The 14,399-nt window shown below is 40.0% G+C and overlaps 1 protein-coding gene across 6 annotated transcripts in view; it reads right to left on the reverse strand.

Annotated features, from left to right (window-relative positions):
- Window positions 1–11,427, reverse strand: part of OTOG (otogelin) — an 89,299-nt gene extending 77,872 nt beyond the window's left edge. For 4 of the 6 annotated variants that reach the window (XR_013774709.1, XM_079309605.1, XM_079309604.1 and 1 more), the window contains exons 1-8: window positions 11,319–11,427; window positions 11,144–11,204; window positions 10,993–11,047; window positions 9,801–9,891; window positions 2,496–2,588; window positions 2,118–2,272; window positions 1,573–1,691; window positions 1,071–1,276 (exon numbers count right to left, since the gene is read on the reverse strand). Coding sequence is in view for 5 of the 6 variants with exons in the window: in XM_079309605.1 (XP_079165731.1) it covers window positions 1,071–1,276; window positions 1,573–1,691; window positions 2,118–2,272; window positions 2,496–2,588; window positions 9,801–9,891; window positions 10,993–11,047; window positions 11,144–11,204; window positions 11,319–11,370 (832 nt within the window). In the remaining variant the exon portion in view is untranslated. Of the gene's footprint in view, window positions 1–1,070; window positions 1,277–1,572; window positions 1,692–2,117; window positions 2,273–2,495; window positions 2,589–3,015; window positions 3,095–9,800; window positions 9,892–10,992; window positions 11,048–11,143; window positions 11,205–11,318 lie in introns of those variants that run through there. The other 2 variants (XM_079309606.1, XM_079309607.1) reach the window with 2 other exon arrangements.
- Window positions 11,428–14,399: the final 2,972 nt, after the last annotated feature.

Genomic DNA, 14,399 nt, shown 5'->3' on the forward strand with positions numbered 1-14,399 from the left:
AACTTAAACTAAAAAATAATACATAGGTCTCTGCTGCTTTATATACTTTATATAAAACTCCCAATAGGGAATCTAAAACCCAAGAAAGATGAGGCATTCCTAGGTCACTGCAATGGTACAAAATGATTGTCTGAATTAACCAAATAGGAGTGTGACTCTTATTTAGGCAGAAATGTCCATACTAGGTTAAACCAACTAATCCATTGTTATTATTATGGACAGGTGGTGACATTGATTACTTCTTGGATCACCCACAAATGCATATCTTGCCACATCTTTGTTATTGCTGCTCCTCAACCTAAGTGGATAAAGCTCATGCACAGTTAATTCACTCACTTGTGCTACAAATGCAGCTTTAAGGAACTGAGACACTGAGAAAGGTGAGAGGAAAAGTCTCTAGAGAAATTACCCCTTGATCTTGGTATTAGTACAAACAACTTGATTTTGTGAGCAAACAGCCCAAAGCAATGATTTCCAGAAGGTTTTATGGCCTCACTTGAGATACTTTTCAAGGGACCTGATTTTTTTCTTACTCATTTTATAGATGTTTTCACTCACTATTTACTGAAAGCCAAGCCTTTTGGAAGGGTCTGAAGCTGACAATGAAAGATCACTGATCATTTCTGAAAGCATTTACACATATGCAATGCCAGATCAAACAGGATTTGGCAGTTTTCATTAATTTGATTTACTAATTATTGATTTATTTCCAATAGCAATACCTCAGGCTTTTACAGGTGGCAACATTTCTAAAAGGGCAGTGAACATTGAAAAACAGATGTTACCTTTCAGGTCCCAGGGAAGTACAAATACCATTGTAGGCAATTGAGTAAGACAAGTTTAAGATCTTCCTCTCTAGAACCCCACCTACATTAAAATTGGGCCTCTTCACTAAATATCATTTAGCAGAAGAATTTGTGTCATATTTTCCATTTCAAAAGTCACCCATCTTAAATTCAACCAGCATTACAAGTGAAAACTAAGCAAAGTATCATTCATTTCACCAGAAAAAACAAAGCTAAACAAGAAGACCACCACACTACACAACAGGAGGTATTTTAAATACCCACCATAGCTGGTTTCCAGATCATCCTGCATAATAGCATTATTGTTTCCACACAGCCCATGGGTTTTGCCCAGGTACTCTGGTGCCATTTTGATGTACACTGCAGAGGTCCCATCCCAAGCCAGGGTAAAGGCATACTGGTGCCTGACCAGGAAGTATCCAGCCAGTTTCTGGATGTGCAAGTTTCCAATAACATAAGGTAATTGCACTCTGGAATGACACACAGTTATGTTACATTAGAAAAATGTGACCTTTAAAATAAATTACTTGTTTCTCATAGAGCTCAAAATCCTTGATGTAAACATTGAATAACTCCACTAAACCAAATGAATTTGCAAATAGCAGCAAAAATCATAGATGCCAATGATTATACTTAATTCTATACACCACTAACTTAGGTATCACCTTTTTGAGATACTACACTGTAAATGCAGAGTAATTATGAAAATGGTACCATGATATTAACTCCAGTGCATCTACAGCATTAGAAACAGGACTCCAATTACCCAAATCCTTTATAAGTGACTTCACTGCTCATCTTTATTTGTTCATCTCCAGAAAAGAATAAACTAATGGACCTCTTGCAGGAATAAGGAGAAGAATGGCATTCAGGATCATTATTCACCTGCCAAATAAAAATCACAAAGTCAACCTCTTTATCAAATTCTTTGCAATAAATTTGTAACAGAACTAATACACCCCCAAATCTGCACTCAGCCAGGGAACAAGAAGTTTGGTACCCCTCTGGTGGAAAAAACTGAGCAGTGTTTTCACAGCCATGGTCATGGAGTGGTCTTCTCACAGCTTTCAGTGAACAAAGCAGGCTTTGCAAGAACACACATCAGTCTTATTCCAGCTGTTTTCATTCTATGCTCTGGTAATGGCAGCCCACATCACATTAAAATAACATTTAGATTACATTTTACAACCCCCTATTATCATCTCAAGTTATTTTTAATATCTTAAAAGTTATTTTTAATATCTTTTAATATCTTAAAATTAAAATTAATACACTACTAGCATGCTCAACAACAAAAGAATGCAGCAGTACCTGTATGGAAAAGCTCTGTTCATCTAATTCAGCGTGTCTCACAAGGGCATATGTGGATTTTCCAGAAAAGTAATAATAGAGTCCATCAAAAGTCTCAAAATTATACTGGCCCCATGTCCTGCATATATGATCTCTTTCAGCACCTGTGTTGTACACTAACAAAAGGAGAGTCACTTGAGACACAGAGCTGGTTTTTGATGCGAGCAGGAGCTGAGATGGGGCAGCACATGAGACATGCTGTGAAATATAATAACATAAAAGGAAGGAGGGAGAAAATACTGCAGCATGAAGGGAGCCTTTAGGCAGAGAGCAGTCATTGTAGCTGTGGGAACATGAGTGCAATCCCAGAAACCCAGTCAGATCTGTCCCTTTACACACCTGTCTGGCACCTCGGTCCCGTGGCATTAAACCGACTGCAGTCGCACTGCTCCCTGTAGGCACACTCACCTCCATTAAAACATGTAAGTGAATCTGAGTGGAAAAAACAAGGCATGTTATAAAATTCTCATAGTTTTTCTTTCTTAAGACCCATTCTTTCACTGAGTGTAACTCTGAGAGTGACAGGAGTTGCTAATTTAGCATTAAAGTGTCCTGGAGAACCTAACCAGCTCCACAAAAATAAAATATTAGTGTGAAAGCTTCAACTCAAGTTGCACAGCCAGATTCATAAATCTATTTCATCTTTAGAGAACCTAAATCAAAATGTCTGTAACGTTAATCTGACATGTTTTCAGTGCCCTAAGCAACAAATGAAGGAAGTGAACAAGTCCTGCACAGAGAAGCCCAGTGCCTACATCCACACACAAGTCACACCCTATGGGTAAAGCTCTGCCAGATGAGAGCAGCCTTCCCTAGAAACACATGTGTTCTGATCCCAGCTGTGTATCCATATCCATACCTGCCTGCCCTCCTTCCATCTTACAGCTACCAAGTACCCCAACCACAAGCACTTTCCATCAAGACACAGATCTCTGACTCAGGTTTGGATTTGGGGGAGGGAGATGTTGCTTTGGATTTTTTTAATTTCTATTTTCTCTATGAAAATCCCTAACAAAACATAAATTTTCATTCAAGTCTAAAGAAAAGGGCGTACAAGCATAAATAAAGTTTCCTGTTACTAAATTTAAACTTCAGGATTAATTTTTTTTAATTGTGATCAATTTACTTATTTTGTTAGTATTTGCTCCTATAAATTGTGTTTAGGAAAGGATTTTAATTTTAATAATTTACTAGTATGCTATCATAGTAGTTTTTCTACTTTTGAATACAAACTGAGATTGCTTTTGGTGCAGAAATCAGACAAGTTGCTCAGAAGACTGTTTCAGAAAGATACAAACTGAAGACTCAGCCTTTTCTTTATCTTTACAAAAAAAAAAATCATTCTTGAAAAATAGTCATAGAATGGTTTTGGTTGGAATGGACCTTAAAGATCATCTGATTCCAACCCCACTGGACCAGGTCTCCCAAAGCCCTATCCCACCTGGCCTTGAACACTTCCAAGGATGGGGCACCCACACTTCCCTGAGCAACCTATTCTAGTGTCTCACCACCCTATAGTAAATCATTTCATATTAATATATCTGATCTAAACTTACTCCCCTTCAGCTTCAAGCCATTACGGTTTCCATTTGCAATCACATTATAAATATTAAGTAATTATTTGAAGATTTTTGAAATATCCAAACAATTAATTTTGATTCACTTGGTTTCAACAAGCAGTCCCTCACCCTCAAAAAAAAAAAAAATATACATATATATATATAAAAGAAAGAGAAATAAAAAGCCATGCTCAAAAGAACAAGGCAGTAAAAGACAAAGTAAAAGGTAAGATTCTTTGCCTGCCCTTCTAGCCCAAGTATCCTGCTCCTTTCCCTGCCTGGCCAGCATCAGGTCAATAAAAAATAATGGAATGCAGAAAGGTCCCTGCTTACACTGGCTGAGCCATCTCATTTACATGCTCACAGTGACCAATCTTGTCAATAATGCAGAAGCCTGTTCCTCTTGTCAGGAGAGGCAGACATTGATCTCTTTCATCTTGACTGTTGTGAGACCTGTGTAACCAGAGCTCTGCTCTCTGTTCTTTGCTTCTCTAAGATTATGCCCTGCTGCCTGTCCAGTTACAATAATGTGCAATTAGGCTGCAAGTCATGTTCCTCTGAGCTGTAGAGGAAGTTAGCCCCCTTTTGATGTTTCAGGTTGAATGATTCCCCTCTGAGCATGGCTCAGGTAACCTGCTCCAAGCCCTGTTTGTTCAGATTGTGCAAACACTCAGATGACCTGGGGACCCTTGCTGTCACTCTGAAGGATCTCCCTGGCTCCCCTCAGAGAGAAAGGGTGTTAGTCAAACCTAAAACAAAAAATCAAATTACTCAATCACAGGCATTTTCTTCTTTATGAAGATCTCTTCTGTCTGTGTATGATCCTAAGATAACGTTATAGTGTCAGCTGTTGCATTTGTTTATTTGTTATCCCTTCTTACATATTTTTAAGTGTCTTTGCTTACACTGCATAGAACAGCTGTGTGTGCAAACATTAGTTATCCTTGAGCAGGTAATGAGGAAAGCAGCATTGTTTCAGATCACATTTAGAGCTCCTACTACTGTAAATGTGGCCTCCTTTAATCATCCCATTCTGCTCCATTAACACAGAAATACTTCCCAAAGTATTCAGAATAAATATCCTGTAACAAGGTGTTCATTCTAATCTTTGTCATTAAAGGAATATGAGCTCTCCAAACAAGCTAACCCATATGATCACATCAGAAGTTTATCTCTCCCTTAGAAATGTGAGGAACATTTTATACTTGCAGAAAGGAAAATCAAGCTAACTGAAACTTAGAATTAGGAAAACTTACAGAAGAATATTTTGTCCTCCATTAACCTGAAAGCAACACCTATTAAAAACCCCTCAGCTCCTCTTTCCCCTTTGACATTATGCCAGCTGAGTGCACTGGGTTGGAATCTGAAACTGAAAACTGGTGAGACTTTTCTAGCAGAAAATAGTAGGCCTAAGCTGCATGATTTGGCTCACACAAGTAATACTGGGATTTCTACCCAGTGTTGCCACTGCAGATCACCCTGATAATATCACCATTGCTGTGATGAAGCAACCAGCCTCAAATTCCTTCTTTATCAAATAAGGTGAAGATTTGGGGTCTTCTTGTAACACAGGTCTGAATTCTTCTCTTCTGTTCTCAGCTTAAATACTCTCACCCCCTGTAACTGCTAAACTGCAGTCCCATGGGTTAAATTATTTTAATCCCTTGAGCACACAGACCTTCTTTTCAGTTCTTTTAAATTCTTTTATGAATTTAAAAGAATTCTAAAATTCTTCCATTTAAAATTCTTCTATGAGCAATAGCAGAACCTTGGACCCATTATTTATCACAAATTAAATTATTTATTCATTATTTATTTGACTTTGAGAAAGTGTGACTGTAATCCAGCCCACATCACTGCAAGGGGCTCTCAGAGCACTGTCCAAGCTCCACACAGAGACATTCCTTAGCAGCATCATGATAGCTGCTCAAAGGCATCTTGCATCTTCATCAAAAGACACTTTTTTTTTTTATTATTTTATTACTGATGCAAGATAGTTTGTGGCTTTGCATCTCAGATATGGTGGACATTTAGCCTGATCTGCTTTCTTACATTGCTTCTTCTCCAATTAATACTAAAAATCTCTTGAATTTATTTCAGCTCCAATTGAACTTTATGTCCTCACTTGCTCATCCATGATTTGTTCTTCTAATCCAACACACTCATTAGGAATAAAATAAGTAAGTTATTAGTGTGGAGTCTCTCAGCATGAAATGAGGTGAGTCACTAAACAAATGCTCTCCTCCTGGAACATAAGCAGGTAACTGCAAAGAATTCTTCTCTGTGTATTCCATACAAAAGATAAGATACTAAGTCAAAAAGACATCTAAATTAAAAGTTTTTTTCACTTTCATTCAAGAAAATATCCATTTTGAAATACTTGCTTTTTGCTTTAGCTATCACATGAATACAAATGCTTGAGCTCAGGTCTGACCTCATGGTAAAACACCATTATCACCAGTACAGCACTGATTCTTGAAGATTTCTGCCTGATGTGTACCATCCCACGAGTAGCTTTTCTATAAAACAGTAAGTACTGACTAGTGCTACTATTTTTTCCTACTATTTAAGCATGAAAAAAAAAAGCTAAATGCAGTACAGTAGACACAGGTTTCCTTTCAGGGTATTCATTACTAGGTACACTTGAACAGAAAAGTTCAAGTATGAAAGATAATTTAGAGATCTGAAGTGATAAAGTTTTGCTTAAGCAAGATAGATACAAGATCCAGCCCATGCCTTCAGTTCTCATGACTCTGCATAGATATCAACTTTGACCCAAACAGTTTCAGAAATTTAGAAATTTACAGAAACAAACAGGAATTATATTTTTCAGAATTCTTTAAAAATGACACATTTTTAAAGTAGCTATGCAAGAGTTGCAGAGTAGCTCAGTTCAAGAGTCTGAAAGTAATCACAGTACTAAAATGACCAGTTATTTAAAATTCAATAAATATTATTCTTGAATGGAAAGGCAAAAAGCAAAGCAGATCAGTGTAAGAATTTGCAAGAAACCTAAATTAGATCTAGAGCCACACATAAAAGAGTAGAACATATGCTTAAAATGTAATACTTAAAATTTCATGGTCAACCTCCTTGAAATTCTGTATTTTCTCACTCTGCATAATTTCCACTGCACATTTCCCTAGGTGCAAGCTTACAGGTGTTCCTTCAGCTATGGGAGAATCAACACAAGTATTTCCTGCATTCTTTTTCACCCTTCAGCTTCATAGTCTTTGAAAGCACCTGCCTGCAGTGGCACAGGTTTCCCTGGTTGAGCAGGATGCAATAAGCCCAGGACCAAGCACCTCCTTGCTCTAGGATGTAAGATTTTTCACTCTGGGATTGAGGTGAATGAGGTGGCTGCAATTTTAACCCTTCAATTCCAAGGGCCTTCCAGTTAGATGCATATTTTCTGCTCTGGTGCATCTCCTGAAATCAGCTCTCAAGCCCACATTGTGAGTATCTTCTATGACTCATGCCTGATACAGCATTGTAAACACTGTACATTTTCTTGTGTTGAAATGTTAGAAATTCTCAACAGTAGCCTGAATACTTCCAGAAATAATTTGGTTTTCCAGGTTCTTTATAAGCTTTAGGAGTTTCCTGTTTGGGGATTGAGGGTTTTTTACATTTGTTTGTTATTTTTTAATTTTGCATGAATAAGATTTGTGTGGAAGGAAGTCAACAGTTAACAGCCACATAAATTACAAGTTAGTTTCAATTATTCTGATATGCATTTCAAATCCTATATTCCCTAGTTAGAAAGTAACACAACTATTTTCTTGGCATTTGCTTGTGCTATAGCAAATTTTTTATTCCTTTGACAGATAAGACACAACATCACTTTCTGAAACGCTTTCAGTTAATTATTACAACACAAAGGTAAAGAGATCTCTTGCAAAAGCCATGCACTCATTTCACATAAAACACATGGGTTTATATTTATAGAGTTAAAGAATGCAAAAAACCTGGTATTGCAGGAAGAATTGACTGCAATATGATTTCATTATAATCACAGTTCTACAACTATGTCAAAGAATAATTTTCTTAGAGACATTGCTAAAATAGAGAAAGCAGTTAACAGCCCACCTTTGCTCTGGGTTGTTTATGTTTGTTTTTTTTTTGTCATTAATTTGGGTTTCCATTTGTTCAGGTTTTTAAACAAAGAAGATTTATTATTTCATATATCCCCAGATATTTGCAAATGCCATTCCATGGGCAGAGTTATTGCAGCTAATATCTCTCTTCAAATTGGAGAGACTATAAGAAAAACTATTTTTCTAAGCATTAGGAGCACAGTACAAAAGAGATCAAGTTATTCTTTTGGTTTTGGTTTTTTTTTTTTAATGTGTATCTCACACACAGGTACCAATAGATTGCACTTGCTGTGATTTAAAAAGGAAAATTCCAAGCCTATGTATTCCACTGTTTAAAATAATTTAATAATGCTAATTTTATTTGCCTTCAAGTATGGGCAATCATTTATAACTTAAGGCATGTCTTCAACAACTCTGCCTCTCCAAAACAAGTACAACAGAAATGGAAAAGATCTATGGAATATTTTTGCCTCACAGTAGAATGAATTAAAAATATAACAAAAACATTGTACTATTACTTCTACAGAGATCAATAAAACCTAATTGTTGCTATCATAACCACATCCTCCTTTAGAAGCTCAGCCATGTGATGAGTTAGCATAAGACATCTGTAAATATTTTGCTCTCCCTAGCTCCACATTTGTTCTTCCATTTCTTAAATGCAATACACTTGCCCATAAACCCTTTAACAGAAGTCTTGTGAAGGGTTTATGTGCATGGATTTTATTGCACACTTGAATAGCAATACATCTTGGAAGCTTTCATCCAGATCTGAAGCAAAAAATGAAACCTACTAATCCCAATTAAGGAAATTTTCACTAGGCAATGACTAAGCCCAGGAAAACAAACAGTTGTTGTGACAACAGTTTTCTCAGCATGATCTGCATATCTTCTCTTTATAAGCTGCTTTATTTACTATTTTTAAAAAAGCATAACTTCTTGGCCAACAAGACAGTGCAACCCTCAAAAACAGAGGAATTTAGATTATATACAGTGATAGATTTCTAAAGCAATTTTACCATGCACAACATAGCTATGATTTTTTTTCATATACTAAAGAGACATTCATAGGTAATAGTTTTTTATTTGAGCAATATTATGCTTCCCTAAGTTCTTGTATCATTCCTGCATGTTCCCAAAAGCTTCTGAAAACAGAGTGAAGACATTAAAAGCTTTTGGAGATGACAAAACTCTAGTCACAATTTATGAGTCCATTCCTACATCATGTTGCTTGTTGGGCTGTAAAGCTATGGGATACAAATTGAGACTCTTCACTTCAAGGTAGGTCCCACACCCAGGGCAATCAGGCTGACTGAAGAGAAACTAGAGGGTTTGCATCACTAACTAAATCACTTGGAATTATTCTGCCTCATTCTTCTCCTTTGTAAAGGAGAAGCAAGACACAGACCCTTCTCAGAGTTAACAGAGAAGATCTTTACCCTTCAGCAAAGATAATTTAAGCCTGTCCACTTCACTTCTGAAAATAAGACAAATCAAAAATCCAAAGATTCACATTCCTCAAGCAAATGCCCAGCACTGCAAGCTGGTGGCCAAAAGGACCTTATCCTGCCAACCCATAGGTCATATACACAAAAAGCATCTGCAGGTTACCTCAGCAAAAACAATCTCCAAGCACAGAAAAGATACAGGGCATGCAATTTAATGGTGTCTAAACATCAATCCATATCTTCAGTTACACCACTACAAGAGACTTCCTTTCTGAAAATTCTTTATTACAAAACCTGCAGTTAGAAACAGTCTTTCAAATTATCAAACCAGAACCAGGTGCAAACTTGAAGCTAGATGAAACTCCATAACAAATTTATATATTCCTGAGTACTTCTGAGACCAAACAAGGTAGAGTCACATCATCATTAGGGTCTGTAAGAGCTATTTTGGGATTTTTTTTTCTTCTTAAGAATGATTAAACAATGGAGAAAATGAGGGATAAGAGAAGTTCACTTTACGTAGAAGCACAAATAACTTACTGGATGGTCCACATTTCATACTGTGAATTCTCCTGTTGCGAGACAAGGACATTGCTGTAGGTGAAGTGTTATAAACTGCCAATCCAGACTCCTTGCAGAAAGAACAAAGAAATCAGCAGCTATAAACAAGACACCTAAAAATCTCTTTGGTCTTTCAGTAAATTAGCCATTTTTGTTAATATTATTTCTTCACATTGTCTTACTATAAAGTTCTCAAAAAACTCCATTGTAAATTAAAAAGTACACTCCACTCAAGACTGCAATGTATTTCTTTTCCCTTCATCTTAAACAGATTTCTTACTGAAAGTTTCTGCTCAGTAGGCTACCTAGTCTAGAAAGAAACAAAAAAAATGCATTACTATATCTTGAATTCTTGATGGGAGAACTGGGATGGAGCATTTGCTATTATTGGCGGCTGATTTGGTTACCTGCTTGCAGTTATGTGACTTGTTTTTTTGCTGAGCTTTTTCCCAGAAAGAGCAGGGAGAAAGCAGGAAGAAAGGTGACTCCCTCTGAGGAGCCATGAACAAGGACTACAAAGCAATCCTTCCTTTTCCCACCCTCGAACAAGGGAGTGGGAACCACACACCCTAATTACATTTCAGCAACGTGCCATGAGTGACACAGTCGAGTTGCCAAGATAAACCACATCCAAAAACCTGAGTGCTGAGCTGTAGTGACCCGATACTGCCAGCTCGTTTACCGAGAAGCAAAAATGCTCCCACCAAGCAATTGCTGCTGATGAGCCAGACCAGACCTCAGCTTTGTACAACACAACTTCTTGAAGGAGCCAAAGCTCTAGATACAGTCACAATCTCCTCTTTAACACTAAGCTTTCCCTCAGGATTGACAGGATAAAACACACATTGGCTGGGATAAAACAGACCTTCAAGGGCAAGTCCTGAAGAATCACCCAGGGTAGAATAGCCACCCAAAATACGGATGGTACCACAGCAATGCACAGATATATCAGTGAGGCAAGATGCGAAAAGCTCGTTATCCTGATGCCAACCAGAACATCCATGCTGCACCGCCAGCCCCCTCAGACGGCTCTCCCCGGGCAGCAGCACTGCCAAGCCAGGCACCACCTGAGCCATCAGCCTCAGGAGCCCTAGATGCAATGTGGTGGATCTCTCTTTTTGGGGCCCCATCTCCGCACCGAGGTGCCCCGATGCCCGGCCCGCATCCTCACCTGCACGGCCGCGGCGAGGCCGGCGCTGCTCCGCGCTCCCGCGGCGCTTCCCGGGCTGAGGGGGAGAGAAGAGCAGGGTTGGCTCGGCCCGGGCAGCGCAGGCACCCACCCAGCCCGGGACCAGCCGCGCTAAACCCCGGCCGGTTCTTACCTGGGGAGCGGCACATCCCCATCTGCGGGGAGCTGCGCCCGGGCACCCCACGGGGACAGCGCTGGAAGGCAAGGGCGGCAGGTTAGCGCTGGTCAGACTGCCCTGCCCGCCCTCCCGTGCCGTGCCATGCCGTGCCGTGCCGTGCCGTGCCATGCCCCGGCCGGCACACACTCACCCGAGGGCAGCCAGGCGCACAGCAGCGCTCCGAGCAGCAGCCGGGTCTCCATGCGGGCGGCAGCTGCTTCCCGCGGAGCTGCGGCCGCTACCTGCGCCCCGAGCTCATCCCACCCTCCCGGGCGGGGCGGCCGGGGGGTTTATCCAGCGCCTGCCCCCCGCCCCCGCCCGGCGCCCAGCCCGGACACCGCCCCTCGCCCCACAGCGGGCTCCGGACCCGGCACCGCATCTCCGGCCCTGGCCACTTTTCCTCCCTCCGGGGTTTTGGGAGGCGGCTCGAGTGCCGGTGTGTCGGCGGCAGCAGCCGGGACCGCCGGGACTGCTCTGAGCTCCCACCCCGGGGCTGAGCACGGACCGAGCGCGGGGCACGGACTGAGCGCTGCTCAGCACCGGGGCAGCGGCCCCGCTGAAACGGGTGTCAGGACTTGAATAGCGACAGAATAAGTGAGACACACACTCATTGCAGCTAACGTGTATGGATGGTATCCATAGCTTCTGATAACTTTTTTTTTCACCATAAATTCACACTCTGGAACTGTCTGCAAAGCCTTTTCCATGTTTATTCTTCTCCTTTTTTTCTTTCTTTTTGTCACCTCTTATGATTAAATTTGCTTCCTTCCATTATGTTTCTTCCCTTTGCTCTCCTCCTCTCGCTAATACCTTTCCTCTGTTATTTTCCCTTTCCCATCTGCTGCTGTCTCTCTCCCCATCATTCTTCAGGTTTGCATATCTTATGACAGAAGCTTTAGAAGCTGCCCATACCAGGTGAGAAACTGTCTCAGACAAAAAGGGGCCTTTTCTGACTGCTTTGGGAAGTCTGTTAACAGTAAGTCATTAAAAAGATCTCTTTTCTGCCTTTGTAATTTGTCCCTGTGGATTGTGTTTCTTGTGTTTCATTTCTAATGAAATGATGGAAAACTAGTGATGTTTCTACTGAGAATTCTGTTCCCTCCTGTAAGTGTTGGAGAGAGAATGTGCTTGAGGGAAAAGAACGTGAGGAATAGAAGATATCCTTTAACTTTGACACAGGTTTTTCCAAATAAGAATTATGTGCTAGCCTCAGCCTATATCTGCTCCAAGTGCAGCATGTGTTTGGCGTTGGTGCACTTTCACTGATCCAAGTCACATTAATGGAAGTAGAGAAAGCAGATAAAAGCAACAGGGATCAGATTACACAACACACACTTTAATGTATTTCTTTGCCTACTAAATGAGCTGCTCTCTTTGTTCACTTTCCTTTTATGCACAAATAGCAAACAAGAATTGAAGCTAATCTAGAGCAAAGTTAGGTGCAATTTGATTTCTTCCCAGGAAAGATTTCATTATCTAAAAATATTAAACAGTCATAATTGCACCATCTTTTAATATATGGTGCATTTGAAGCAATAAAAACTTCAGAACCATCTCATAATTTAACTGATTATCCAGCTTCCAGTTTTGGAGCAGGAATTGGCTTAGTGGATTTGTTTGCTTAATATTTACATGCAGTAGAGCACAGGAACTCGTTTAAGAGCAGACTAACAGCCCACCAAGCTTGTCATCCTTTCTGCAGTGTGTCCTTTACACAATGATCTTGAGCAGTTTTCACATCATCTAGTGAAGTTAATTTCACAATTGTTTACTATGTGAAGGAGTTTCTGACTCTTGAGGAGTTTATTTGAATTATAAAAGCCAGTTGCTTTCTTTCAAATGTACATAACTTTGAGTTCATATAAAATCTATTCCTGCAAAGCCTTCTAGAAATGATTGATAGACATCAAGGATTGTTACTATATGTAAATTTAAAGGCCACATACAAGGGTTCTAATGCATGCTTTTAATTTTTTGTGTCTCCTTCTTCATTTCAAATACAAGATAGTTTTGTTTTGCCTGTGCATGGAAGAAATTCTAGATCTGTGTGCTTAATTCTATATCTCTGTGGAGAAAATAGCTTTTTTGGTATGGTGTGGTACTGGAACTTAGGTAAAAGTGATTTATGTATTAATAGCTGCAATTTTAAGAGAAAATTGTTTACTGAAAACAACTGTATCTATTTGTATACAGGCTTAATACGCATTCCTCTCATATTCCTGACACTTGATATGAAAAGTGGGTAATGCACATACAGTTGAAATGTTCCAATACAGCAAAATCATCTAAAAGGGGTAAGAGCAATTTCTAAGGAGCCAGTATAGCTTACAAAAGTTTGTCACACCGAAATAACAAAATAGAATGCAGGAGGGGTTATAGATTTTTTTTTTTTTTTTAATCTCGCTTTTATGTGTGTTCATACAAGTTTCCACTTGGTTGGAAGGAGGAGAGGTAAGTTACCAGTCCTGAAGTAAATCCTGCTCTCCCTGGAGTTATGTGGTTAAAGGTGATTCTGTGTGGGGAACAAGAGACCTGGGCGAGCAGATGTCCTCCTCTTGCTACCCTCCTGACTGAGGAAATCTATAATCTTGTACTACAGTAGGGAAAATGGGAGAAGAACCAGCGCAAGACAAAACAGTGTGAAAGAGATTAGTCGGAAACAGGTTCCTTTACAGGTGGTCCGAGCTTGATCCTCCTGCAGTTACTCACAGCAGCCACGTCAGAGGCTCTATTTGCAAGCAACAATATTGTGCTAGTGGGAGAGGCTGGAGAAAGTCTGATTTAGACAGAGATGCATCAGCTTACTAAAAATAAAGAGTTGAGATTACTTGCTCTACAGCAATTTATTAAAACAATTTTTTTTCTGTTTGTTTGGGCTTAGATTTTTTTGTTTGTTTGTTTGTTTGGTCGTTCTGTTTTTAACCAGGCTTTAGCCTGCTTTAAAGTTCACATCCTTGTGCTTTCCTTAACTATTGGTGCTACTGACACGCATGCAAATACAGGAGAGAAATTGGCATGGGAGCCGAGTGCCGTTTGAGGAGAACCACTTGTTTAAAAAAAAAAAAAAAAAAAAAAAAAAAAAAGCGGGGGGAAAAAAAAGGGGGGAAGCCCCGGGGCCGTGTACGGATGGATGTTCGTTCTCCTTTCTCTCTCTCCGCCGCTCGGGCCCGGCTGCGCTGCCGGGATGCTGGAGGCGGCGGCGGGCGCGCCTCCCACCGCCCCGGGGCGCGGC

Source organism: Erithacus rubecula (genome assembly GCF_903797595.1).
Source record: "Erithacus rubecula genome assembly, chromosome: 6".
Classification (NCBI taxonomy): domain Eukaryota; kingdom Metazoa; phylum Chordata; class Aves; order Passeriformes; family Muscicapidae; genus Erithacus; species Erithacus rubecula.